This window comes from Parasteatoda tepidariorum, chromosome 10 (assembly GCF_982258835.1).
Source record: "Parasteatoda tepidariorum strain Cologne lab strain chromosome 10, Ptep-v5.0, whole genome shotgun sequence".
NCBI classification, from domain to species: Eukaryota; Metazoa; Arthropoda; class Arachnida; order Araneae; family Theridiidae; genus Parasteatoda; species Parasteatoda tepidariorum.
This window is the reverse complement of record NC_141764.1, coordinates 20638757-20665985: the sequence shown is the minus strand read 5'-3', so window position 1 is coordinate 20665985 and position 27229 is coordinate 20638757. Positions and strand designations below refer to the sequence as shown.

At 29.6% G+C, this 27229-nt stretch overlaps 1 protein-coding gene across 1 annotated transcript in view; it reads left to right on the top strand.

Moving 5' to 3' along the window:
* LOC107436604 (uncharacterized) overlaps positions 1-27229 on the top strand; it is a 124343-nt gene that overhangs the window by 42943 nt on the left and 54171 nt on the right. The window contains exons 10-16 of the mRNA XM_087152683.1: positions 7654-7723; positions 13215-13260; positions 16591-16622; positions 18078-18156; positions 21458-21630; positions 25132-25407; positions 26496-26634. Of these exons, the coding sequence (XP_087008809.1) occupies positions 7654-7723; positions 13215-13260; positions 16591-16622; positions 18078-18156; positions 21458-21630; positions 25132-25407; positions 26496-26634 (815 nt within the window). The remainder of the gene's footprint in view (positions 1-7653; positions 7724-13214; positions 13261-16590; positions 16623-18077; positions 18157-21457; positions 21631-25131; positions 25408-26495; positions 26635-27229) is intronic.

Sequence of the window (27229 nt, the reverse complement as noted above, 5' to 3'; positions counted from 1 at the left end):
AGTGCAATTTACAAATGCAGCGAAAAATAGAAAAGCATGGAAGTTTTAGATTTTGATAAATTTTTTAAGCTTTTTTCTAGAGCAATCCAAAATGATAATACAAGTCTACGACTTGAAACCTTGATACTAATGAGATTGAATTTGGAAGTTTTACAGGAAAAAGAAAAACCGATATCATTTCAATGAGAGAAATTTATGTGTACATACACAATCATATATATATATATATATATATATATATATATATATATATATATATATATATATATATATATATATATATATATATATATATATATATATATATATATATATGTGTGTATATATATATATATATATATATATATATATATATATATATATATATATATATATATATATATATATATATATATATATATAATATATATATATATATATATATATATATATATATATAATTATGAAGCTCAGAATTTCATAATTTTTACTGACCATCGTCCCTTAATTTATGCATTTAAAAAAAAAACTCAGATTCATGCTAACCACGCCAGCTTCAACATTTAGATTTTATTGTCCAATTCAGTACTGAAATACTACATGTTTCTGTAAGTGACAATGTAGTGGCACGCACGCTCTCACGATTAAGCTCCATTAATCTTCCATCAGTTGACTTTCTTAGAATTGTTTATGCCCAAAGAGATGATGAGGAATTAAAAAAACTACTCACTGAATGTGAAAACCCTTCAATGACTTTGAAATTGCAACCTATGGAATTGGATGGCCCATACCCCTTATATTGCGACACCAGCAATAACAGAGTCCGTCCATTTGTGCCAAAAGATTTTTGTAAAAGTATTTTTATGTCTCTGCATAATTTGACACCTCCTGGAATCCTTGCTTCGAAGAAGCTTGTCTCTCTCGTTTCGTATGGCCATCCATAGCTAAAGATGTTGTGGATTGTTCCCGCTCCTGTGTCAGCTGTCAAAAAAACAAAGTGATCCAACACACACAGTCTCCTCTTCAACCATTTGAGTTACCATCCCGACGGTTCGACCATTTACACATTGACCTGGTCGGACCTTTCCCTCCTTCTGAAGGATACCAGTATCTCGTGACATGCATTGTCAGATTCTCAAGGTGGCCTGAATCTATCCCCATCCCAGAGATTACTGCCGAAACAGTTGCCCGAGCCCTCGTCAATAACTGGTTTTCTAGGTTTGGCATTCCTTCTGTCATCGCAACCGACCAAGACCGTCAATTTGAGCGTAGCCTTTTCTTTCAACCTTCTCGAATGATTTGAGCAGCTAGAGTGCGCACAACACCATACCATCCTTCCAGCAATGGTCTCGTCGAATGCTTTCACAGAACTCTAAAACAAGGTCTCAAATGCCACTCTAATATAAAATGGACTAAATCATCCCTTCCTATGGTACTTATCGGAGTAAGATCTGTCTTAAAAGAAGACCTATGATGCACCAGTGCTGAAATTGTTTATGGAACCCCCCTACGACTACCAGCGGAGTTCTTCGATCCTTCAACTTCAAATGTTGACCCCCACGAGTTTCTTCTAAAACTTCGAACCTGCATGTCAGAACTGAAACCAATTCCAACTTCTTCACATACAAACGCAAAAGTTTTCGTCCACCCAACTCTTGATTCATGTGTTTGTGAAATATGACAGTGAGAAAAAAAACGCTTCAAGCTCCTTATGACGGACCATACGAGGGTTGCTATTTATATTTCTGGCCTTGGCAACAGTAAGTGTTGCTAGGCGACCGCAGGCGATTTTAATCGAAAGTTTGATATTTTTAATCATAAATTCAGCAGACAATTTACCATTATAGCTTCTTTTGTGTTGTTGGCTGTAAATTGAAAAGTTCTTCTCTTTCAAAAAATGGAATTGAATCGTGAACATTTTCGTGCCATTATTTTTTATAACTTTCGACGTGGATTGTCAAGACAAGAGTGCTTCGATGAACTTAATTCTTTATTCAGCGATAAAGCGCCATCCTACACCACTGTAAAAAATTGGTATAACGAATTTAATCGTGGTCGATGTTCGATCCAGGATGAACCCTGTGCAGGTCGTCCAAAATCCGTTGTTGTGCCAGAAAAGATCGATGCTGTGCGTGAACTGATAAAGAAAGATCGTCATGTGACATACCGTGACATAGAGGCGTCTTTGAACATTAGTATGACTATCATCAATAAAATATTGCATGAACATTTGAGCGTAAAAAAAATTTGTTCGCGTTGGATCCCGCATAATCTGCCAAACGCTCAAAAAAAGGCTCGTGTCGATTGGTGCAAGGAAATGTTGGAAAAATACGTTCAAGGTACATCAAAGGCTGTGTATAGCATCTACACAGGTGACGAATCATGGATCTATGCATATGACCAGGAAACAAAACAGCAATCAACTGTATGGGTCTTCCAAGACGAGGCAAAACCAACAAAAAATGTTCGAGGAAGAAGCACATCGAAACAAATGATTGCCTGTTTCTTCGGCATGAACGGCAACTTGTGGCAACAGTGGCGTTAGAGCAACGCAGAATGGTCAATTCTGAATGGTACACGACCATTTGTTTGCTAGAAGTCATCGGAGAAATTCGAAAAAGCAGAAGAACAGGCGAATAATTCTTCATCATGACAATGCGAGCTCTCACACATCGATTCAAACAAAGGCATCTCTGACGAAGCGAAAGATCGAACTGATGGGTCATCCGCCGTACAGCCCTGATTTGGCACCCAATGACTTCTTCTTATTCCCACACATCAAAAATAAATTACGTGGACAACGATTTTCGACCCCCGAAGAAGCGGTTGATGCATTAAAAACGCATGTTTTGGAGTTACCTCAATCGGACTGGAAAAAGGGCTTTGAAAATTGGTTCAAACGCATGCAAAAGTGTATTTATCATCATGGAAAATATTTTGAAAAACAATAAAACCAATTTCGATCCTGCATGTTTGTTTCTTCGTTATTAGGCCAGAAATATAAATAGCAACCCTCGCATAGAGTCCTCAGTAGTTCAGAAAAAAACTTTTCGTCTGGACATTTCTGGAAAAGCTTCAGTGGACTGTGACGACCACCTAAAACCGAATTTCCTCCTCAAACACATTAAACAAACTGCGACAACATCAAAATTGCCTCATATTATGACAACTCCAGCTTCTACAACATCCTCATAATTAACTAAACCTACGCAGACAATGACACGATCTGGCAGGAGAGTTCGATTTATTCCCAAATACTTGAAGTATTTGCTGGAGGGGAAGAACTGCGACGGTGCCCTGCTCTTATAATTTCACCTTTCCTTGGTGATGCAAAAAGCACTTTCACTTCAACTTACAGTGACTCACGTTGAGAAACCAGTTTTCTACCAGCAACAGACGGTACACATTAGTTTACCTCGTGCGCTGATTGGTGAAGCATGGATCTCCAATAATCTTAATTTCATTTAACTTTCTGTATTTTTATTTGTAATTTTTTAATTATGTTTAAATTAAATTTATCTTAATGTTTAAATTAAGATGAGAATGTGCAAACTTTAAAATTATGTAAGGATGTATGAATGAAGGATAAAGTCTATAAGCGGCTTTCTATCCATATGTGCAGGCTCTGACTTTTAAATAAGACACCCTATGATAGATGATATGAAAATTAATGAATTTTCCTTTTTTAGTCTAATTAAATTACTGATTCCTTTTTTTTAATTGTAATAAATTTAATAACATTTTCTTCTTTTTTGGGTTTTATTAAGTTAATTTCTGAATAATAACCCTTTTTCTAGTTTTCTCATAGATGGCAGCACTAATACATTACTTGCTTAAAAAAATTTATCTACCAAACATATTTTTTAATTTCACTTTATTCGATTCAAGCTGTAAGCACAATTTCAAATATTTTACCTCTTCGCGAGTTTTGTTAACTGTATTTTTATTCCACATTGAAGCCTAAACCGCTCTTTGCAGCACGCCAGTAAATTTGATTACTGCTTTCTTTTTTATTTTCATGCTCTTTTTCAACAAATATTTTTTTTCGATATCGACACATATAAAGAATAATTTTTATCTTAGGATAATTATTCTTTATTCAGAAATATCGCATTAATTATTCCAATAGATGTTTCTTGAGGAAGACTGTTGGATTTTCCCATTTATAGCTTTCTCTTTATATTTTTATTACTTTATTTTATTTTATTATTTGCGTCTATATATATGTGTGTGCGTGTACATAAATCTTTTTATGTTATTTATTTTCATTAAATCCTCTTCTTAATGTATTAAATGCTAAAATGCTTCCTCAAAATATATAAATAAAAAATAAATTAACTTAGATCACACTAATACTATGTTGAAAAATGAGGTCTGATTACAAACGAATCGAAATTGGGTTTACATCGCTAATGTCAAAAATCTTCTGTTGATTTTCAATTCATAATTAATTATTATCTGCACTGCTACTTCAAGCTAGAGGAGAATGCTTAGCGGAGAATTCGCAATGCTGCGAAAAATTTTTGGAAATGGATAGACTGCTGCACCTTACCCAAGAATGGACGACATCCTACTCAACTCGAAAGAATAATTGGCTTCGATTTCTCCTGCACTTTCGGTGTTAATTTATGATTCATCTTAAAGAAAAAAATAAGTTTTTCCCCCTATTAACTGTCGTGTTTGCTTTTGGAATGGAGCTGCCATAGAAAGTACACTCTAAGAAGAAGAAAAAAAGAAGGCGGTTTCGTTTGCTCCGCTATAGAGATAAACACCTGAACGATATTTTTTTGTTTTCCATGTCTACTTCAATGTGACAGCGTTTCTACATTTCCAGTGGTTCATTTTGCTGAGTGATGGCGACGCTTAATTTTTGCTCACTGTGGTGATATTGAGTAAACTTTAGAGGATCATATTTATTGGTGAAATCTTGTGAACAAACTTGGATGAATGTTATAGAAGGCTTCTTTGGGGAGAGCAATATTTTGCACATTTTATTTTAATTAGAAATGATATTTATTTAACAAATCATGGTCTGATTTTTTTAATGGTATTCTCTTTTGAATTGTTCTGTACCAATTGAAATTTTTAAACGTGAATGTTTCACGCTTAAAGAATGATTCAAATTTAAAGAATGACGCTCATATCTTTAAATTTGAAAATATAATGATATGGTTATTGATATTTATATTTTAAGAATGTTTCTATTTATTGATATTATTTTTCAATGGCTTACCATATTATTTGTTTAAAATAAAATAGTAATATTAAAATTTAGTGTTTTCATTATATATTTTTTTCACTTTTGATTCAATATGATTTTAATTAATATTTAAGGCGACAAAGGGCTTCCAAATTTTTTTTTTGAAATTATAAAGGGATTTGCTTGAAATTTTCAGGATACATTTATATTGCTAAAAACAACTTTTATACAAAATTTCAAAAAAATATTTCAAAATTTAAGAAATTAAAAAATTTAAATTTTTCAATTTTTTATGCTTTTTTATATTACTCCTCGCGTCTGAAATTTTGTCAAAATGACAAAATTCTTTTAAAATATTACATATTAGGTAATATTGAAAAAATTGTTGGAAGTACTTTTTTTATTTTTTATTATAGAAACAAATAACATTAAAAAAACAGTAAAAAACCTACATTTTTAGGAAAAAATCATGATACCTCTATAAAATATCATGTATAAAAAAATACTATTCACTTAATTCAAAAAACTTTTCCAACAAAATGTTAATAATATTCATAAATATATAGCATTAAATTCTCAGGTCAATAGAATGAAAATTCATTACGCTGGAACAGTTTGAAAATTGTAAATTTCTCAAAAAAGACATTTTGAGAAAAAAGACTTTTAGTACTTTTTCATTGCAAATTTTCCATCTGAACAAATATTTCTTGTTTTTAATATAAATACCTATAAATATTGTCTAATGAACTAGTTTAATAATTACATACTTTAAATTTTTTTTAAAAAAATTAACAAAATATTCATCTAATTTTAAATTAATTTTAAACTAAGCTAATTTTAAAAGTTACCTGCAGACAAAAAAAGGTAAAAAAAGGGGCGTGGTCAAAACTGAAATGGCCATAACTTCATAAATTTTACTCTTATTCCAGAAATTTTTTTTTTAAAATGTTCAGTTAAATGCCTAAATTTCAAAAATATAAAATGTGAAATATCGATTTTTTGACTAATTTTTGCTTCTTTGAAAGTCCCTTGTCACTTAAGTTATTTTTAGGAATCGCTATCTTTTTATTGCATTATATATCACAGTATATATGATTTATTGATTGTATAAGCAAAATTAAAATTTTTATTTTATTATGGTGTTTAAGAAAAATAAGCTATTCAAATATTTGAATTTTTTTCATCTTCTAAATGTTATTTTTAATAATTGAATTTTTCTTTTTTTGTTTTTGTGATATTTGAATTGTTTTTTAAAAGATCTTTACCACGAAATAGAGGGATAATCACCAAAATGATAATTAATGCATACTTGAATTGAAAATAGTAATCATTAAAGACAGGATGTGGATTTTGAAGTGTGAGAAAGAGAGTTTAGATTGGAATGCTTTTCAGGTTATATATATATATATATATATATATATATATATATATATATATATATATATATATATATATATATATATATATATATATATATATATATATATATATATATATATAAGAGAGGGAGGGAGCAGGGATACAACAGAAGTTAGAAGAATGGAATTGCTAGCAACACATGAAGAATCTCAAAAGAGATCAATAGTAAGAAAACTTGCATTAAAACAGAGGATTTAAACTCTTGAAAAACGCATGCAGACTCTTAATTTTGAGAAAAAGCAAGTTGGAGGTTATATGTGTCTTATCTGAATTAAGAGTTTTTATAGAGAGTGAATTTGCTCTTGAGAGTGAACTTGCTTTCTGATAGTAGCAACGTACTTTATTTTTCAGCGAAAGATCCCTGAATTGCTACTACATTATTGCAGCGAAACATGTGATTCGTGCATGAAGATGTCACCGCACATTATGTACTTCATGTACGTAAGTTCATTGATATAATATTCCCAAGAAACAGGTGTACCATAGTAAAACTTCAGCGTTTTATCACATCAGTGGGACATTTTTTTAGTAATTGTGAACCTGTGGACACATTAGAGGAACAAGAAGCTCTGACTTTCGTTGTTTTAATAGAAATTAAAAGCAACTTCGAATATGACCGGAAATGGTTTTTACATCAATACATAGTTTGTAGTCATCTGATGCGTCAGTGATTACCATATCGAGCGACTCTTGCAATAACTAATCTAAAAAAAACTTCTAAAAAATATCGGAAGTTCCAAAAAGTCGATACGTTGATACGTTAATAGAGTAGTTAATAATTAACATTAATTCGTAAAGTATGTTGCATAAGTAATAAATATCTAGTTTATAAATCAGGCCTCTCTTCAATCGAATTCAATATTAAATGCTATTAATTTGATGGTTTTTAAATTTTTAAATGTGCCCTAAAAAACCCTATATTTATCAGAAATATAGGGTTTCATTTTTAAACTATACTTTCTTATCAGTGCCAATGAATACTGTTGAAATTCATTTTTGATAAAATTGAAATGTAATTGTTGAACAGAATTAAAGAGTATTTTTGTTCATTTCAGAGACAATAACACCAGAAATGTCAAAAGAAATTTCTGAATGTCAGATTCAAAACTGTGGACCGGCCTGCTTGTGAGTTTTAAATTCGAAAGTTAATTTTTTAACAAAAAAAAGAATGTTTATATGAAAGAAATTATGTTTCATTTGTGTGTATGTTGTTAAGAACATGGATATTTATCTAGGGTTCTCAATAGTCTTTGACCAGTGTAATTTTTAAATCGTTTACTTGCTTCTGATGGTTTAAGTGAGTGAAAAATATTTATTGAGAGTTGTGAACTCAAAGAAATTGCTATATTTTTGTGTTCAAATATCTCCAACCAGTTTATAATTTTAATTTATTAAAACCATTTTCAAGAATGCAAGTTGAAAGGTTTACATAACAACAGAAAAACTATATGATACTGCTAGTGCATTATATTCCTGTCTCTTGCAGCAATTACAACAGCACAAATTGATCTCGATAAAATTATCATTATACGCAGCTAGAATTTGATCCCATTCTGGTTGTCCCATTCTGATCCCATTTGGATTAAAAGACTTATATTGTGAATATTGATGTCTTTCTATGAGACGTTTATCTCTTCCCATTAATAATATTTAAAAATGAAGAGTTGGAGATTGTGTTCGCTTCTGTTTTTGAGAAAGTGAAAAGATAACATCAGCTATAATTAGGCTTAGCGTGACTCAAATGTCATAAACAATGTTGAAACGCATAGCAGTCATGAAAATAGCATATTATTCACAAATTAAAAGCGTTATTTCACGTCAGTTCCTGCTGTCTTTGAAGAATCATGACATAATTTGTACAATGCGCAAAATAAGAAGATATCACCCTGAATAACTTTCGTTTTAATGATCAGATTTTTACGTACTAAATACCGATCCTAATAGTTCCTTGGGGTGACTTTAAATACGCGAATTAATTAGTGCTAAATATTAATTTAATTACGAAATCAGACAGAAAACGTACTTTTTCTGAAGGAACAAATATATATATATATATATATATATATATATATATATATATATATATATATATATATATATATATATATATATATATATATACTAGGAGGCTTCGCCTCCTGCTCGCTGGCGCTCACCAACCCCGGAACTGCATTCACAGTTCATTTAGGATTGCTTCGCAATCCAATGCTCGCTTTGCTCGCTCATTGGATACGTTCTTAACGCCTAGTTTTTGTATACTTTTTTGAATACTGAAGTTCCGAAAACTTTTCACTGTAGAAAATTCTAAACCTGTACATTTCAATATTAATTTGAAATTGCAAACAGTTCACATATTTTTCTTAATCACACTATTCTAAATTTTAGTTGTTGAGAAAAGTAACTGTTGTAAGTTTTGTTTTAAAGTCTTTCCCACCAGAGGGCTAAAGCCATGTGTTGTAAAACAATATGAAATAATAGTCTGCCACTGAACGCCGGATGTAAAGCATCGGCTTTGATGAAGATAATTTTGTATTTTTAATTCTCTGAAGGGCGCCACCTTAATAATATGGAGTTTGTAAAATAAATGTATATATTTTTGATTGTTGATGAAGCCCATCATTTTGTGTTTTCATTAGTGCTCAGAAGCAGAACAACTATAAGTTTTTTATTTCATCACAAAAAAAAAATAAAAAAATGTATAAAAAACAAAGAAAAGAGTAAGAAAATGAGTATAGTCATAGAAAAAATTAAAATTATAATGTAGTATTTGTCAGTTAAAATAAAACTTTTTGTTTAAGTCATTGTTAACAATTCAAATTTTTCCAAGGCAATTCTAAAGTATAAATTAAGGTAGTATTGTTAAGTTGAAACACAATATTTTTAGTTTTGATGTCAACAATACAATTCAATTTTTCACAAAAACGATTGTTTCCAATGTTAAGTTCAATGTCAACAATTCAAATTTTTCTGAGGCAACTCTTAACCTCTAAATATTATTTTTCTTATGTACGCATTTCTAAATGTCAGTATTCAACCACAAAACAACTTAAGTCCTCAAATTCAGCATGAAGTTGTAAAATGTAATGAAAAAGGGTCATAGCAAAGTAGAAGTAGAAGTAAAGTTAGTACTGTAAAATTAAAACAATATTCTTAATCAATGAGCCAAGTTCTTTAAGAAGCAGTTGTAGAAGTAGGTTGTTTATTTAAAACTTTTTATAGAATTTCTTTAAGAACACAATTGTTAATTTGGGCACTTGGCGATACAACACTTTTAGAATTGAAGGATTTGTTACGTCAAGCGCTCAGGTATCATAATTTTGATCTAGTTGCGCTTCTATGTCATTTTGATTTATGTTGCTAAGTTAACTTTCAAAAAATTCTATGGCCGACAACAGCATTTTTATTTTTTAAGTTGTTTATTTTTTTTAGAATTCGTTATTTTTTTAGCGAAATGTTTCTTAACCTAACAGAATTCTTTGCCGACTGTTTTCTCTATGAATGAAGAAAATAAAGTAAATATTTAACTGTTGTGAAAAGAATCTTATTTAGTTGTACAAAGTACTTCAGTCAAAATTTGGGAGCCACGTAAGAGAATTATATATAATAGATATATATATATATATATATATATATATATACACGAAGAATAAAACAAAGAAAAATAAAAGACATATGAAAAAGGGGGGTAAATAATAAGTAAAAAATAACAAACAACAGTTTATTAAAAATAATAATAAATAAAAAAAATTTAAAAAAAAAAAAAATCATGAAATGTTAATTAAAAAACCGGAAAAAAAGGATATAATCTTTTCTTCAGCCCACACGATTATATCCGCAAAACAGAGTGCTTTCTGATATTGTATCAATAAAGCCAAAGCTAAATAAATTAATACAATAGTGTGAGGAGCACTCAAAAAAATTTTTAAAAAATAACAACAAATGAAATAGATCACAAAAAGTACAAATAAGTAAAAATAACATGAAAAAACAGATAATAAAATAAAATAAAAAGAAAAAACATTAAAAAGGGGAGACTATAAAGCGAGCAGCAAAATCAGTTCAACTTACATGGACGAATATTTTTCAAGAATGATTTAAAAATGTTTTCGCAGAAAGATTGCCAGATTACAAAATATGAAAACAAAAGCGCAAATCGAGTGTAACAAGAGGGTTTTAAAGTGTCGTTCTTACTGCACTGTTGAAGTGATTTGTTATTCTGAGTTTTGATTTGTTAGTTACCAAGGATGGGCTCGAAATGGATGTGCGCAAGGTAATATTATACTGGATAATTTTAAAAATTGATCATAAATAGTTTTAGAAGATAGATGTTTATTTAAGAAAAAGTATAAAATAGAAAAGAGAAACATAAAATGCCTGTTTTGCAGATAACTTTAGCCGCGGATTTGCACGAAATGGATTAGTACATAGAAAAATTATTTAAATTATCAAAGAAAAAATTCTTTCAATAGATAATTTTGACACGGATTTGCCCGAAATGGATTTGCACATGGAAAAATTAACAAAGAAAAAACCTAAGTAGATAATTTTAGCCACGGATTTGCCCGAAATGGATTTGCACATGGAAAATTGTATAAATTAACAAAGAAATTTTTAGAAAACAATTTTATCCACGGATTTGCCCGTAATGGATTTGCACATGGAAAAACTGTATAGATTAACAAAGAAAATTATTTAGTAAAGGAATTTTTAGTAAATAATTCTAACCACTGATTTGCCCGAAATGGATTTGCACATGGAAAAATTATACAAATTAACAAAGAAATAATTTTGGCAATGGATTTACCTGAAATGGATTTGCACATGGGAAAATCATAAAAATTAACAAAATGTTTAATAAATATATCCACCAAAATATACGATTAATTCAATGATTTTATATAAAATTTTATTACATTAGTTGGGTATCCATTGTTTTTTATCAGATTTTGAAAGAGTTTATCGATTTGTTTTTTGGATAAATAAATATTACTACATATTCTTTTAATTCTGTTCATTTCATTAAAAGTGGTATTTAAATAGATGCTCCTAGAAACATTAGAATTCCAAGTAACTAGTTTATTAATATTAAAATTAAAATCATTTCTTTTATCGTATAAATCAACAAAGCAGATATTTTCAACTTTCATAATACCCAAATCCAAAAAATTGAAATTAATGTTATCATCATGATTACGAAGTAAGATTAATTCCTCAGGGTATATATCACTCAATAAAACAGTAAAATCTAGGAAATTAAAGACAATTAAGTCATCAATATATCTAAAAACAAATTTAATACTAAGAGTAAAAATTTTTTCATAATAATGCAAAAATAAGTTAGCTAAGAGAGATGAATAATTAGATCCCTGTGGTATTCCATTAATTTGAAGAAAAATATCCCTTCCATTGTAAAGATAATTATTAAAAAGACAAAGATTAATCAGAATTTCCCAATAATCAAAATCGCAACAAAGGGTATTTTTAAAATCATGGTAATAATTCAAAAGGACATCTTTTAGTTTAGAAAGGGGAATGCTATTGAAAAGATCCTGGAAATCAAAAGTCGCAATAGAATTAATTTTATTATGTTTAATGAAATATATATATATATATATATATATATATATATATATATATATATATATATATATATATATATATATATATATATATATATATATATATATATATATATATATATATATATATATATATGCATGTGCCCAATAAATATCATTCTGTTATTTCCATTCCTTCCTGGTGTACCACATTTAATGGTTAGTGAATTTTAACTATAGACAAAATTTTAGGGATAATAATTTTTACAGCTTTGATAGTCTACCAGGTAATAAAGTTAAGAGAAACAAAAAATAAAGTACCTGAGAAATTATGGATTTTATAATAATTCTAATGCGCATTCACAAGGTTTTGTATAATTTGCAAATTTTTTTTCTATAACTGATGGAATTGCTAAATGTTAAGTGGCATTTTAAAAACATTGCATTATGTAATGTTCAAGAAAAATATGTTGAATTAATATGTTGTATATAGTAGGATCCTTCTTAAAAAATTGCCACAATCTGCCAAATATTTAGGTTACTTGTTTTTTTAAGATAAAGATGATTTGCAAATAGCATTCTGATGTTTCGATACATACGGAAGCTTAATTATTACCATAAAAAGACATTCTACATGCTCTTCAATTAGTAAAAGTTACATTTGTCATATTTATTTTTTACATACATCTGACTCTAAACAGAGTTCGTAAGGCCTTTAAGATACTGAAATTCTAGCAATAAAACTTATAAGAAAAGATAATAAATTTCATTAACTCAAAATATCTGGTTTAAAAATTTGAATTTTAAAGTAAAAAATAACACTATAGTTACAATATTAGCTACGTTTATCCGCACGTTTACGTTTATCCCACAGAAACCAGAAGATTGAACCTTAGTTCGTGAAAATACGATCATTAGAATGAAAATTGTTCAGAATGATATCTTTTTTATTTTTTCACTGTACATATAGATATAAATAGAGCCATAATAATGTAATTTACATTTAAAAGATTATTCAACAAAGAAATAAACATGTATTATTTTTTAAATTCTTGTAGTGACGTGTTCTACGAAGTTTCTAGGGATGTTTCTGAAATTCGTAAAGTAAGTATGTACAAACTTTTTATTTAAAAAAGTACTCTGAAAAATTATGTTACTTGAAATAATATTTGGATAAAACAATTGTTGCTAGGGACAACCGGACAATGGTCTGATGTAATAAATAGGAATTTATTGGAGTTTTTTTTTATCAATACTTTTTAAAGAAGGGTTATTTTTCAATAGATGGCACCACTATGATAAAATTTAAATTCAATTAAAATGATTATATTTTATGAGAAATTTTTATTTATCCTTTTAAAATGGGATGTTTGGGGTGAATTGGGGGTAGTGAATTGTATTAACATTTAAGGAGGATTGTATCATTAGACTGGAGTGCGGATCATGCCCGATGGAATGTTTGCTTGAGACATCACCGCTGACAGGATCTATCATGGCTGCTAGAAGTGTGTTCTGAGCCAGTATCATCGAGAAAGAGTTTAGAAATAGCTGGAGTCTTGGAGTGAGTTGATCTAGGCTGAAATGCTGAACGGTTGATGTTTGGAAAGAGTCTCTGGATGCAGCGACTAGGTACGCAACATTGAGCGGATGAGCTGTTGTCTGGAAGAAAGTTAATCTGAAGCCTCAGAATAGTTGACGGGAAGTGATAGACTGAATGTCGCTAAGTTCAAGACAGTTGGCAAGAATTGAGCGTTCCTCGACTGAAAGTCGAATGTTTCCCTGGTGCACTCTGTCTTACTAATGGAGGGTCTGAAGAATTGAATGGCGGTCGGAAGCTCGAATTTCTCCTTGTCCACAAGTCTAGCTGCAAACCCGGTGGGCGTTCCAGAAGGTGATCCGCAAGTTCCTTTTGTATTTATGAACTCTAATTTCTTTCTCTTTGAGTAACCTTTTAGAAGAGCAATTTATCCCGAATTTTAAATTATTTCTATCAGGTGTTAAGATACCTATTTTAAGGTGAGCCATGGATATTTAATCTTAATTATCGATTTGATCTAAAGTTTAAATGTTTTTGTAGGTTTAGAATGAGCTAGTATTTTATTTCATAATTGTCTCTTTTAGTGTGAATTTATTGAATGTGATGCCTATGAAATTTAAAAGTGCTTTTTATCAAAAAGTTTTATCTTGAGTATATCAATTTGGAAATTTAAAAGTGTATAAATTGGACATTTTTGTGCACATGAAGGCATCTGGAAATAATTGAAGTTGTGTTTGTTGAAATTTATAGTTATAATGAAATTTAATTTTAATTGTTAAATGCTTCATGTAATTCATTAGTTATTTGTCTATTTTTGAACCTGGTTAACTGTTACCAAAATTCAATTAAAAGATCACAGCCTTGCCAAAGTTTGAAGGGTAACAGTACACTGAATAAAAAAACTGGATAAAAGTCTAAACGTTTTGATACTATGAACTTTTTAATAAGTTTGCAGGGTCACTGCTTACTAATTCGCCATGAATGAAAGGCAATTTTTATTTTGTGCCATATCTGGACGCGAAGAAAATCAATAAGAACCAAACATCAATATTAAGAGAGTCTATATCGAAACAAACATTTACAGTCAGCAACTCATCTCCTACGTGCCCTAGTCAATTCAGTACAAAAATCGTATAAATAATAAAGAGGGGGGGGAGCTTCTCGTGTCGTAATAAAATCACTTATGCCAATATATCGACCATGTATGACCTGAAACACAAAATGTTGGGAATGTTGTTGTTCTGAGCCTTCAAGAAAAAATTAATATTATCTCAAGTCTTCCATGGACTGAAACTGCTTATTTTTTTGGTATATACTGACACAAGACAAGATTCTTGATGGTTTCGTAAAATCATTTTGATGGCTTATGCCCCTTTCAATGTTATTCGTGATGGTCCAACATCATTTGATGGTCACCATCATTCAACAATACATTACGTATTCATGGTTTCTGATATGCCAGCAAACTCCATCATTCCATGAAAGAAAATGGTACTTTTATGATATGATAGTTAACCTTCAGGAGAAGTTTGATTCCCATAGACCAACAATCCACGATGATCCGTGATGGTTTCAGTTATACAATTCCATGATGGTTTAATGCGAATTCTTGTTGGTTCTCGAGAATATACCATTAAAACAATTTTTTTTTATACTGATCCATCACAAATCCGTCTAAATTCCTACATTGGGATGATGGTTGTTCATGTTTGTTCCAACTTTTGTTTTGTGAGAAACTATGATGGAAGTACCTGATTGTTTGACATGACAAAACACCGAAACAAGTTGCTTTTCTTATGTTGGACCATCATAAATCAGTCCTAATTCCTACATCGGGGTGATGGTTACTTTTGTTGGTTACCATCAAACATACAATGGTTCATGATGAAATTATTGTTGTTTACCATCAAAATTATGTTGGTCTATCAATGGAAACCATCAGAAATATCGACTTGGGGAGGATAGGTTTCTTTGGGAACTGAGATTTATTTGAAGGCATAACAAGCATCGGATTATACAAAAACCTTCACTTTGAAGATTTCTCAATGAGGATTGATGCACTGTCCTGCAGAAGAAACTGACTTACGCCGACAAATCTCACTACAAATGACAATAAATGGGTCCTTAGCATATTTTGCTAAACAGTAGCCATCTATGCGCCATGGTGAAGGGGTTAAATTCAGCCGTACCCGAACACTGCAGCCGAAGCCTAGGCACAATGTTAATAAATGCCTATCTTGCTGCAAATTTTATGCACATGATTAGAAAAATAAGAGAAAAACAACATCCTAAGTTAAAAAGATATCCACCTGTTAAGCCGGGGTAACCTGTTCGAGGCTCGTGTTCATGAGATCACGTATTCAAATCCCGCCAGTCAAAGAATTCCCATGTATTATTTGGTGACTGGTTCATGTTAAATCTGTCGGAGTCACAAAATCTTCTAAGTGTCCATAACAAACAAATACCCCTGTAAGGGTACTGAGGGAATTTTGAGATTGATCGTTCTCTGGATTAGGGCGAAATTATTATCTGTGGATAAATGAATTGGCCCATCCTGTAATACGGGCAGTGATGTGTGAGACGCCGAAATCGTATTTTTCGACATAAACAATACCACTGAAAAAAAAAAGAAACGCCCCCCTCTTCCTTCAAATTTTGCCCGGTTTCCCATATCAGACGTGCTGATATTGGTAAGTGGTATTAATACCAACAACACTAATTAAGAGTGAAGATTACAGCTATATTTAGCTTTCTAACTACTTGAGAAGTTTGAATAATGACTTTTTCATATACAAGATTACATTATGTTTATTCTTTTACTTTTCTTGAAACCATTCTAAAACAATTTTTGGAGAAATTAATTTTTGCTTGTACTTTTTACTTAAAATTTTTTTCAGGGGAGATGTAACACTGAAGAAGCAATCACTGAGTAAGAGGACAGACCTTCTTTTTCAAATTATTTCATATTTAGGGATCCTACTTGTTACGAATCTTACAAGTTAATCACCACTACATAAATGCTGAAATTCAGAGTTAGTTTCCTATTAAGATAAATTAGCAAACAGCCAAATATATTTTGATATATTTGATGATTTGTCAGGTTAAATAACATTTTTGAAAACACAGTTGTATATACTTTTTTAACTTTTCTTTTGACGTGAAATCTAAAGATAATATTTAAAAATATCAGTGATTAAGAGACATTCTGTATAAAATCGATAATTTGAAATCAATAGAGTTTGTTTTCTATTAAAAAGTGTAATCTCCGTATTAATGGTGACTGGTACATAATGTCCTTTAACGTCCTTTTAAACGTCCTTTCACCTGGATCAAATTCTATAATAAAACTTTTCATTTCCTGTTATTACCATTCTTACCATTCCTTGTACGGTATAAAAAAATCATGTAACTGGAATGAATATTTTTAATAAGTACTAAGCGATTGTGTGCCAAGCATAAAAAGCTTGAAATAAATTCCACTTTATTTATTCTAATTTGTTTTTCTTAATTCAGTCTTATTACTTTCTTTTTATCAAAGTCTCCTTGACTTTAAATTACGGATTAAAAAAAATTCCTTATTGGAGCCGTTTATGAAAATATTTGTCTTATTAGAGTACTTTTCAAAGGAACTTACCCGCGCTTACGTTACATGGAGCGCAAACCACCCCTGGTTAGCCTAATGGAAAAGAGTCTCTAACCTATGATTCATCTACCACAGAGGATATTTTACATCAGCACTGTGGTCGGTGTGCTGAATTCGTATCGGCCACTTATCGGAGGGGTTAGAACCCGGTTCAATTCATTAGGAAAACGAACGCGCTATCTCCTGAGCCCCAACGACTCCGGTTCAATTATATTTAATTTTATAACCGTCATTGAATAGCCGACCCCATTTTGTGTTTACGACTACCGATGTTCATGTCCGTAGCCTTATAATTTTGAACCTAATCCAGAAGACAAAGGATCTCCTCGATCAAGTATTGAAAGAAATTTGCGCTCGTGGAAGACACTTTGATGGAACTAACCCACATTTGCGTTACATGGAGGCAAAATAAATTAGTACTACTTTCCCATTAGTTTTTGCTTTTGAATACGTAAGTATTTTTTTCTATTCCATTACCGTTGCATTTAAATAAGTAATTCTTAAAAACACTTTAAAAAGAACTAATATAAATAAAATAAGAGCTCGTGGTATCAGTCGAAGTATACATTTGATGACGTAAACCACGCGTGTTACTAAGTAATGTTCAATGAACTCCTTTATTAATAAAAAATTAATTTCCTGCTCGCATTTTTTAAAAAAAATGTATATTACCTAAGTAGATTAAACAATAGATTCTTAACTTTAACTATCTTGAGTTTCATTTATTTATTTATTTTTAAGACTTTCACTATGGATTGAAATTTCTATTGACCTGAGTAACTTGGAAATAACTACATATGACACCAGTCCTAAATTTGAAGTGAGTTTTTTCATGAATATTTCATGATCATTTTTAATTTTTAGCAAATTTTATTTCGAAATCGGAGAATATTGCTTTCACGATGTTTGTCGCAAATAAGGTCAGGAATGAAGCACAAAATAGTTTAATCTTTTAGTTTCAAAGCAGTAAATATTCTCCTTTTCAATAAATAACAAGTATTGATAGCTTGTTATTCATACTATTGTCTAATACAAATATGGTCCTCTGTCTTTTTTTTTTTTGGGGGGGGGGGGTGGGTTGCTGATCCCTCCGTGTTTGATTAACGTTTCTTCATTCGGTTTGACATGTTTCGCTCAAATATAATATAATATAATATAATATAATATAATATAATATAATATAATATATATAATTCTCTTACGTGGCTCCCAAATTTTGGCTGTATTTCTTTTCCGCCGGGGGCAACGTTTGCTTTGTTTTGTTTACGTTACTATTTCTGTTACACGGCAAATCGACCTATGACTGCCGCTAAAAATGTCACATGCCAAATCTATCTGAGGTGACTCAACATATAGCGCTTTTAAAAACGGAAACGGAAATAACCAGAGTCACGAATTTATACATTACGAATTTATTTGACGATTTTTGATTTATATTACGAATCATACTATAGCACATTTCTAATAGGTTTAAAGAATTACATGTCATTTATTTGAATTCAAATTTATTTTAATGACTTAGTATTTACTAAAAAGATGTAATTTTTTTATATGGATTTGAATGATAATTTGAATTCTTAGAATTGTGTGCACTTGCAATGTACATAAGTTAGTAGCGAGCGAAGCGATCTTGGTACGCGAAGCAAACCATATAAGATAGCGTAGCAATTTTCGGGGGTTGGCGAGCGTTAGCGAGCAGGGGGCGCAACCCACTAGTATAATATAATATAATATAATATAATATAATATAATATAATATAATATAATATAATATAATATAATATAATATAATATAATATAATATAATCTACATATATATTTCTCTTACACGGCACCAAAAAAAAAGCCTCATTACAACTCCCCGAATGGCAACAGTAGAAAATCGACCAATGATTGCTGCTAAAAATGTCACATGGCAAATCTAGCTCAGGTGGCTCAACATATAACGCTTTTAAAAGCGGAAACAATAACCAGAGTGAGCGTTATTAGGTTGTTCAATTCAGATTCATGCCCTAAAAACATGATAATATTTAATTTAAACTCAATTAGGAATTAATTAATTAATTAAAGTGAGAATGCTTTAAAAGGCCGTTGTTGAATTGATATTTTTCTACTGGGAGCTACCTAAACGTCTAAAAAACGTCTAAGTGTTTGTATTGAATGCATTGAATTTTTTTATATTTCGCGCTTATTTATGCATTGAATTTTGATGCAGAATTGAAATGCAGAATATTAGTGAAGCAATATTTGATATTTTATTTTGCTGATATGTTTCTCATTTAGCTAATGCTTTGAGTTTTTCACCATGTACAATCTAAATAGCTAATATACTGTTTTAAAAGCCAATAAGAACATTGATAGAATTCTTCTACACAAGTACAATACTATGTCTTTGTGCTAGAACATTGTGTTCATTGGCGAGCGAGCGCAGCGAGCCATGGTTCACGGCGTGAACCACATAGGATTGGGTAGCAATTCTCGAGGGTTGGCGAGCGTTAGCGAGCAGGGGGCGGAGCCTCCTGTTATAATATAATATAATATAATGTAATATAATGTCATTTTTGGGTCTATTTCTTGAAAAAAATTTAATAGTAATTTAATTTTTTTGATTATATATAACTAGAGGGCTCCGCCCCCTGCTCGCTGACGCTCGCCAACCCCCGGAGAATTGCTTCGCAATTCTTGCTTGGTTTGCTTCGCAAAACCAAGAATGCTTTGATTTCATATATTTCAATATTAAACTGAATATTAACTGTTAGCATCGAAAAGAATTAATTTTCTTAAATGCAGAATAAGCAGTGTGTCAATATCAATGTCACTTTTTTTCGTTGACTACAGTTCCTTCTATGTCCTATTTGTTCTCTAAATGAGCCAAAATTGTCAGAAATTAACATCAATGTGCAGATATAATCTTAATATGAAACTTGTTTAAAAAAAATGATAATCACAATAATACAGACTTTGTCCCAAAGAAATGAATATATTTTTAACACATTTAATTCAATATATATATATATATATATATATATATATATATATATATATATATATATATATATATATATATATATATATATATATATATATATATATATATATATATATATATATATATATATATATATATATATATATATATATATATATATATATATATATATATATATATATATATGCAAACACTATAATATTTTTCAATAAGCAATATTGTTAAGAACAGGGTAATTTTTAAAAAAATATTTTAATAATATTCAGCAAAATAACTATAAATGAAAACATTAATTTTGCGGAATTAAAATAAACAATGCACCAATAGCATTTTCTTTACGCTAAATACATTTATAAATATGACATTATATATATATGTTATAATATTTCTCTATATACAATATTGTTAATGACAGGAACAAATCGAATTAAGATTTAAAACCAGATTAAACTTACGAATTAACGTTTTAGAAAACAAATAATCAGATTAATCAATATATCAATACGAAATAAGTTGAGATGTTGTAAAACTGAAGAATGAAATTCTAACTCTTTTGTGATTGGTTGCATCTCTGAAAAAGAAAATTCAGACTTGTAAATCGCTCTTTTAAGCTTGCCGTTTTCAGACATGTGATTGGCTGTTGTGAACGGCGGTTATTCTTCATTATTAACTGCAAAATCGTGCTTTAAAACTAAAATAAATAAAAATTTAAAATTATGTAAAAGATTTGAATGCCCTAAATGTCTTCCCTGAAAGATTCTGAATGAATTGATTCCTTAATCTTAGATTTTCATCACGTAGTTAAAAAGTTTTTCAGGGGACAAAATTAACTGCAAAAACTTTTTTTTAGAATAGATTATATATAAAAATTTCTAGTTTTAAATATAATGAAAAATGTTCAATTAATTTTGATTTAGAAAGTATATATTTCTATGCTGAATCAATGGTCTCCAAATTCGCCCCTATAACTTTCTATCTGACAATTTTTCAAAATTACTATTTTTCATGATTATCATGAGAATATTTTTTAATATTATCAGCATTTCTTTAAAAGAAACAATTTAAGTATTAATCAGTTATAAAGGTATAATTATCAATAGTTGTGTTTAATGTCTTTTTATTTTTATTTTAGAGCATTGAGCATTTTGGTAGCATTGGAGGCTATGTTGGAATGTGGCTGGGTATATCATTAGTTGCAGTTTTCGATTTCTTGAGTACAGCGCTTGCTTTGCTGAAATTTCCTTTTCGAAATTTTACTATTAAAAAGACCAGAGTACTCAGCATAAATCATCAAGAAAGTAACAAGTAAGACTTTTAAGTTTACAAAAATCAAAGATTTTAAAAAGCTATTAAACTCAAAGAAGGAGGGGGTAATAATTTGTGCAATGTGAATAAATGTACATAAATTGATACTTATGCGACCTCTAAACAGGAACCTTCCTCAGAGTCAAATACAATGCTTTATCTTAAAATAACGTTGCAGAGCGTCTTTTAAGTATTATTGATTCCAACTATAATCTCGCAATCCACCAATCTCTCCGAATTGAGCTTAAACATTTTGATTGTTTTACGTTATTAAACGAAAACCAGTTCTTCAATTGCAAAGATTTTGAGTGTATTGGAAATCATTTTCTCCCCTGCTAATAAACTCATTTATCTTAACCCTTTTTAGGCCAAGTAAGTGAATTTTATAAAATGAAGAATATTTTCCTTGAAATATGCTTACATTACACTTAATAAGACGCATAAAAAATTCCGTGTGTAAAATTATTTATTTTTTATTTAAGAAATAAAGTGGGGAATATAAGCGACATTCGCCAAATCAATGAAAAAGCCATCAAGTTGAAAGCTTCTTTTTTTATGATTTTTTTTTTTTTACTTACAGACTTGAAACTTTAATCCTCCATAAAATATACTGATGAATCTCAAAAGCAATAATTATGCATTTTCAAAAAGTTCTATTAGTCAATAATTGTTTTAAGTTTTAAAAAAAACTTTAATAGTTTAAAAATTTCTCAACAGAAAGTGTTTACTCTAATTGAATTACTATTAATTTTTGGGATATTTTAAGAAACCTAGACAAGTAGAAAAATAAAATTAGTGAAAAATATATGTCCTAGTGTAAATAAAAAGATATTTATTGATCCTATTGATTGCAATGGAATTCATCAAGTCACAGTTGGAATTCAAATTATAGGCTTGAGTTTTCTTCGACAAAAAACATTCAGCACTGTTCCACACCTTCCGAACTTAATTTTTAAGAATATTTTGAAGAACTCTAATAATTTATTTAAGGATTTTTCAAGTATCTAACCTTTTCCCAATGTTTGGAAACTCATTTTAATTTAATCAGTTCCACCTGCAGTTCTCACCAAATCCCCTCACTCCTATTTCTTATCTCTGCATTGTTTTTACCTTCTTCAAACTCGCTCTTTTGTTCCCATTGGTTAAAGCAATTTACACTTGTCTCCGGATTCTCTACGTCTCCGGATTCATAGACAGTGATGAAGGTTTTTGTTTATGGAACTGAAACTACAGTATGTCAATTTATATAATTTTTTTGTGCTTTATTCACTTTTTTTTCTACACTATTAATCTTCTTACAACCACATTCTTACAAATTACTGCAGTACAATGTTTAAATTACTGTAAAAAAAAGAAGTATGCTCCCCGAAAGAATTGCTTTTGAAACTTTAGAAGTTAAATAACAGACTTTGACAGCGTGGAACAAAAATACAGTCGCGTACTTGAGAATTTAGGCATACTCTATAAGCAGCACTTAAAATTTTAACACTTAACACTAGCGCACTTAAAATGTAGTATTAAAAACACTTGAAACTAGTTTGGTTGCTTTTCCTGGGGTTTTATGTTTAAAGATAATTTTGAGTATTTAATAGTACGGATTCGAGATGGAACCCTCGAAATGTTAGTATTTCAGTGATCAGTGGGGAAAATTTAATTATTTTCGTATTTTATCATCTAAGATAAAATACACAAAATGTTATGTTATCATCTGAGAAAGGTCGTATGTTTAAACTTATACTTATTAAGAACTAATCAGCAGAATTCGATCAAATTTTAGATTCTGTCATTCAAAAATTTCCAGCTTAAAAATAATTAAAGGCTTTATATACCCTGCAATTTAAAAAAAACTTTTAACTACTGGTAAATTAAATTTAAAAAAAAAACAATTAGTTACATTGTTACATTGTGATATTACTTTTGGATAAACAAGTTAAAAAATTGTGCGCAGAAGTATCTTGATTCGATTCATTAATTCCGGATATATGGCGATTAGTGTTTCGAAAATTGCCTTCAAAAGTTACAAAATTGTTTGTTAGAGACTTCTATGGAAACATTTTCATTAAAATCTTATAGATTATAGTGTTAGGTAATTATTTTAAGCAGCATCTTGTACTACACTATAAGGAATCGGTCAACATTGTAAAAAAAACTTTACTACAGGAATTCATTAAATAGGAAAGAACAGAAAGTTATCGGCTAGTAATAATTCGAAAGCATGTGTTATGTAATGTAAAAATGTATTTCTATATAGAAGGGGAACTAGGTATCTCCTTTAAGAATTAAATCCTATACCACCAAAAGGTATGGATCAACATGTTCAAACGTTTTATGCTCCATTTCTCTTAAATAGTATTTTTTGAAATCATTCTTAAGAGTTAAAAAGAGAAGTCATCATTATCCTTTCTAATACATAAAAAAATTAACAAATTTAAAAAAGACATTGTTTTCGCAAATGATAAAATTTAGTTTTACTTGCCTCGACTTGAAAAAAAAATACTTTAGGAGCATAGAAGAAAATCCCTTTTATGTTGAACCACCAAACTTGAAACTTCTCAAAGAGTTTTCATATTGGCAGCCAGCATATTAAAATAATGCCTGTTAAGACTAATGAGCATGATTATTCTTACTAGCTACTAATGCTAATAGAAAAGAGCTGAAAGTTATCGGTTTGTTATAATTTGAAAGCACGTGTTATGTAATGTAAAAATGTATTGCAATATGAAATCAAAATAATCCTTGTTAAGACTAATGTTCATGATTATTCCGACTAGCTACTAATATGCAAAGCGCAGTGCTGAAAGTCCAGCAGATTAGTAACATTCTTCCTATCAGATATTCTGCAATGGAAACCTTAATAAATCTTTCCGAACATTCCAGCAAGCATGAAATCAGCTAAATTATATACATTATGAGTCACTAAATAATGTATTTTTTAAAAAATAAAACAAAATCGTTTCATATTTGAAATAGCTACTGATGAGACCATTGAAAGCAAGTCAAATATTTAAATTATCTAAAACCAGTTTACTTGATGATGAAACTGAAGAACAGTAATTATGAAACTGATAAGGTGTTTTTTGATGTTTTTAATATTTACTTTGCATTTGTCGACCAACAATCGTTTTCTCTCTGTCTTTACTAATCAATTTAAACCTTCTAACGTGCGTATGCAGCCTGTCCTTATTTGGACTTTCTGCTATTAAACACCACATTTAATCAATCTAACGTACATATAATATTTTTTTTAATAATTCTAAACCTATACATTTCCATATTAATTAAGAAACACTCTTAAAGTCAATAAGAGAAAGAATACATAAATACATAACGCACATAAAAAATTTTTAACTGTAAGAGACTTTATATCACAAACTCTCGTAATACAAAGCCCTTATTATTATTTCTTTGTTATAAAAAATAATTCTGTCTTTATTATATTTTTGATCTTAAAACCTTTTTGTTGTTAACAATCATATATTTTCTGACTCCGTTTCCCTTCAGGAATGTTGAAAAGAGAGAAAACAAATTTTGGTCCAATTATTTGACGAATGCCTTTCGGGATTCGATGCTGAGTGGCGTTCCACAGATTCTTATGGCTGAGAGTAAAATCAAGAAATACGCTCTTTTATTGGTCTTTTTGTCTTGTTTAGCGGGATATACTTATCAATCTTCTGAATTCCTGAAACTGTTTTGGAAGTATGAAACTGTTGTTGATATACAACTAACTAACAGTAAAGTGACGGAATTACCTTCAATCACTATTTGTAATTATGATGGGTAAATATTTTAAAACTCTTTCATTACCAAATCATGCTTGTTTATCTTATAATTTTCAATATAACTGATGAGAGTAGAAGAAAAATGTTTCAGGAAAAAGTTTTCAATAAAATTCAACTCAATTCTACTCAACTATACAACACTCTGGATCCCAATAACTGATAAATTCAGGGGGTGGGATAAAAGACATCAAGAGAATAAAAAGTTGTCATTAAGCATTATCTCAAAAAACGCAATGCAAGCTCCGTATGAATCTAGAGGTGATATAGAAAGGTAATGGCGTGGAGATATTCTACGATACAAAAATATGCACTTATATACGCACTTTGGAGATAGAAAAATATCTCCGTGTGCATCCGAGATTCCTTTTTACGTCATTGTAGTCTGTCGAACGATGACGCATAATAATTAAAAAAAAATCTTTTTGTAGTTTACTAATCTTTAATATCATTCATTGTTTTTCATCACTCCTGGAGCTTGTCAGTCAAATTGTTCAGAGCGGAATTTTTATTGAGAGGAATTCTCAACATTTTTTATTTAAATTAAAGTCTATCTTCATATTAATTCTCAAATTCAACGAATTTTTCAAAGTTTTGAAATGATATTTTTTACATTTAATTATAAATTAGTACAAAAAAATTTTTAATTTCATTTAATATTTCTGAAGTTATAGTACGAAAGCGCTAGTAAAAAAAAATTTTTTTTCTAAAACTTTCCATATTTCTATGAAAATTTAAGCTAGGTTTACGATATTTTCTACAGTTATTTTTATATAAGATAAAATCAAGCTTCATATTATTTCTCAACGCAAATTTTGATTTTTATATTTGATTATAGTACCATGCAATATGCAATATATTTTGTTTCCAATAAAATTTGTTAACAAATATATCGAAAACACAGAATTTCTGAAAAGTAATAGAGCGAGCAAAGTGTGTTTTTTGAAACAAAATAACGGACATATTACCATTTAAAATGAATCTGAGTAATTTTATTTTCATTTAAGCTATGATATTTTTCCCATTAATTTCATTTTTTAATAAATTAGTGAGAAATTAAAAAACTCTCTCTGTCATTCAATTTTGCAGATCAAATATATCGAAAATATGTGAGGAGATTAAACCAGATTGGTGCACGCCATTATGGGAAGAATATCGAGATCCATTTGAGGCATGTAAATGCTTACCAGAGCGTATTTGCGAAAATGACACTTTGATAGATAAAATGGTTAGTAAATATAAATTCCTTTTCCGATTGAATTCTGCATCAGGATTGCATGAAATCATTGCAGTTGATTTCTCTTCCAACTTCGAGTCTTTCACTTCATCAATTTGTCATTGTGATTTTCGATAATAAAATGGCAATTTATTTGATTTAGGAGAGAGAGTGCATTGTTTAAACAGTAAATATTTTATTAAAGATGAGAATTGTTTTAAACCTTAAAAGCAAGGAGAGTTATTTGGGGGTATAACCAATTTTTAAAAAGAAAATCCACTGAAAGGGATCGTTTTTTCCCAAACTATTTCTGCTATTTGTTTAATAACTTCCAATGCTTTTTATTAAATTTTTAAAAGATTTTAAAAATATTTTATTTATAATTTTTCCTCTTCTCCTTAGAACTGTATTAATTTTTTCCTTTATATATATATATATATATATATATATATATATATATATATATATATATATATATATATATATATATATATATATATATATATATATATTATATTATATTATATATTGGGAGTACAAATTAGTTCGGTCTGTTTTCTGGTGGTCAAAAATGCATTTATGTCAGAACAAAAGGGATGAACAGATT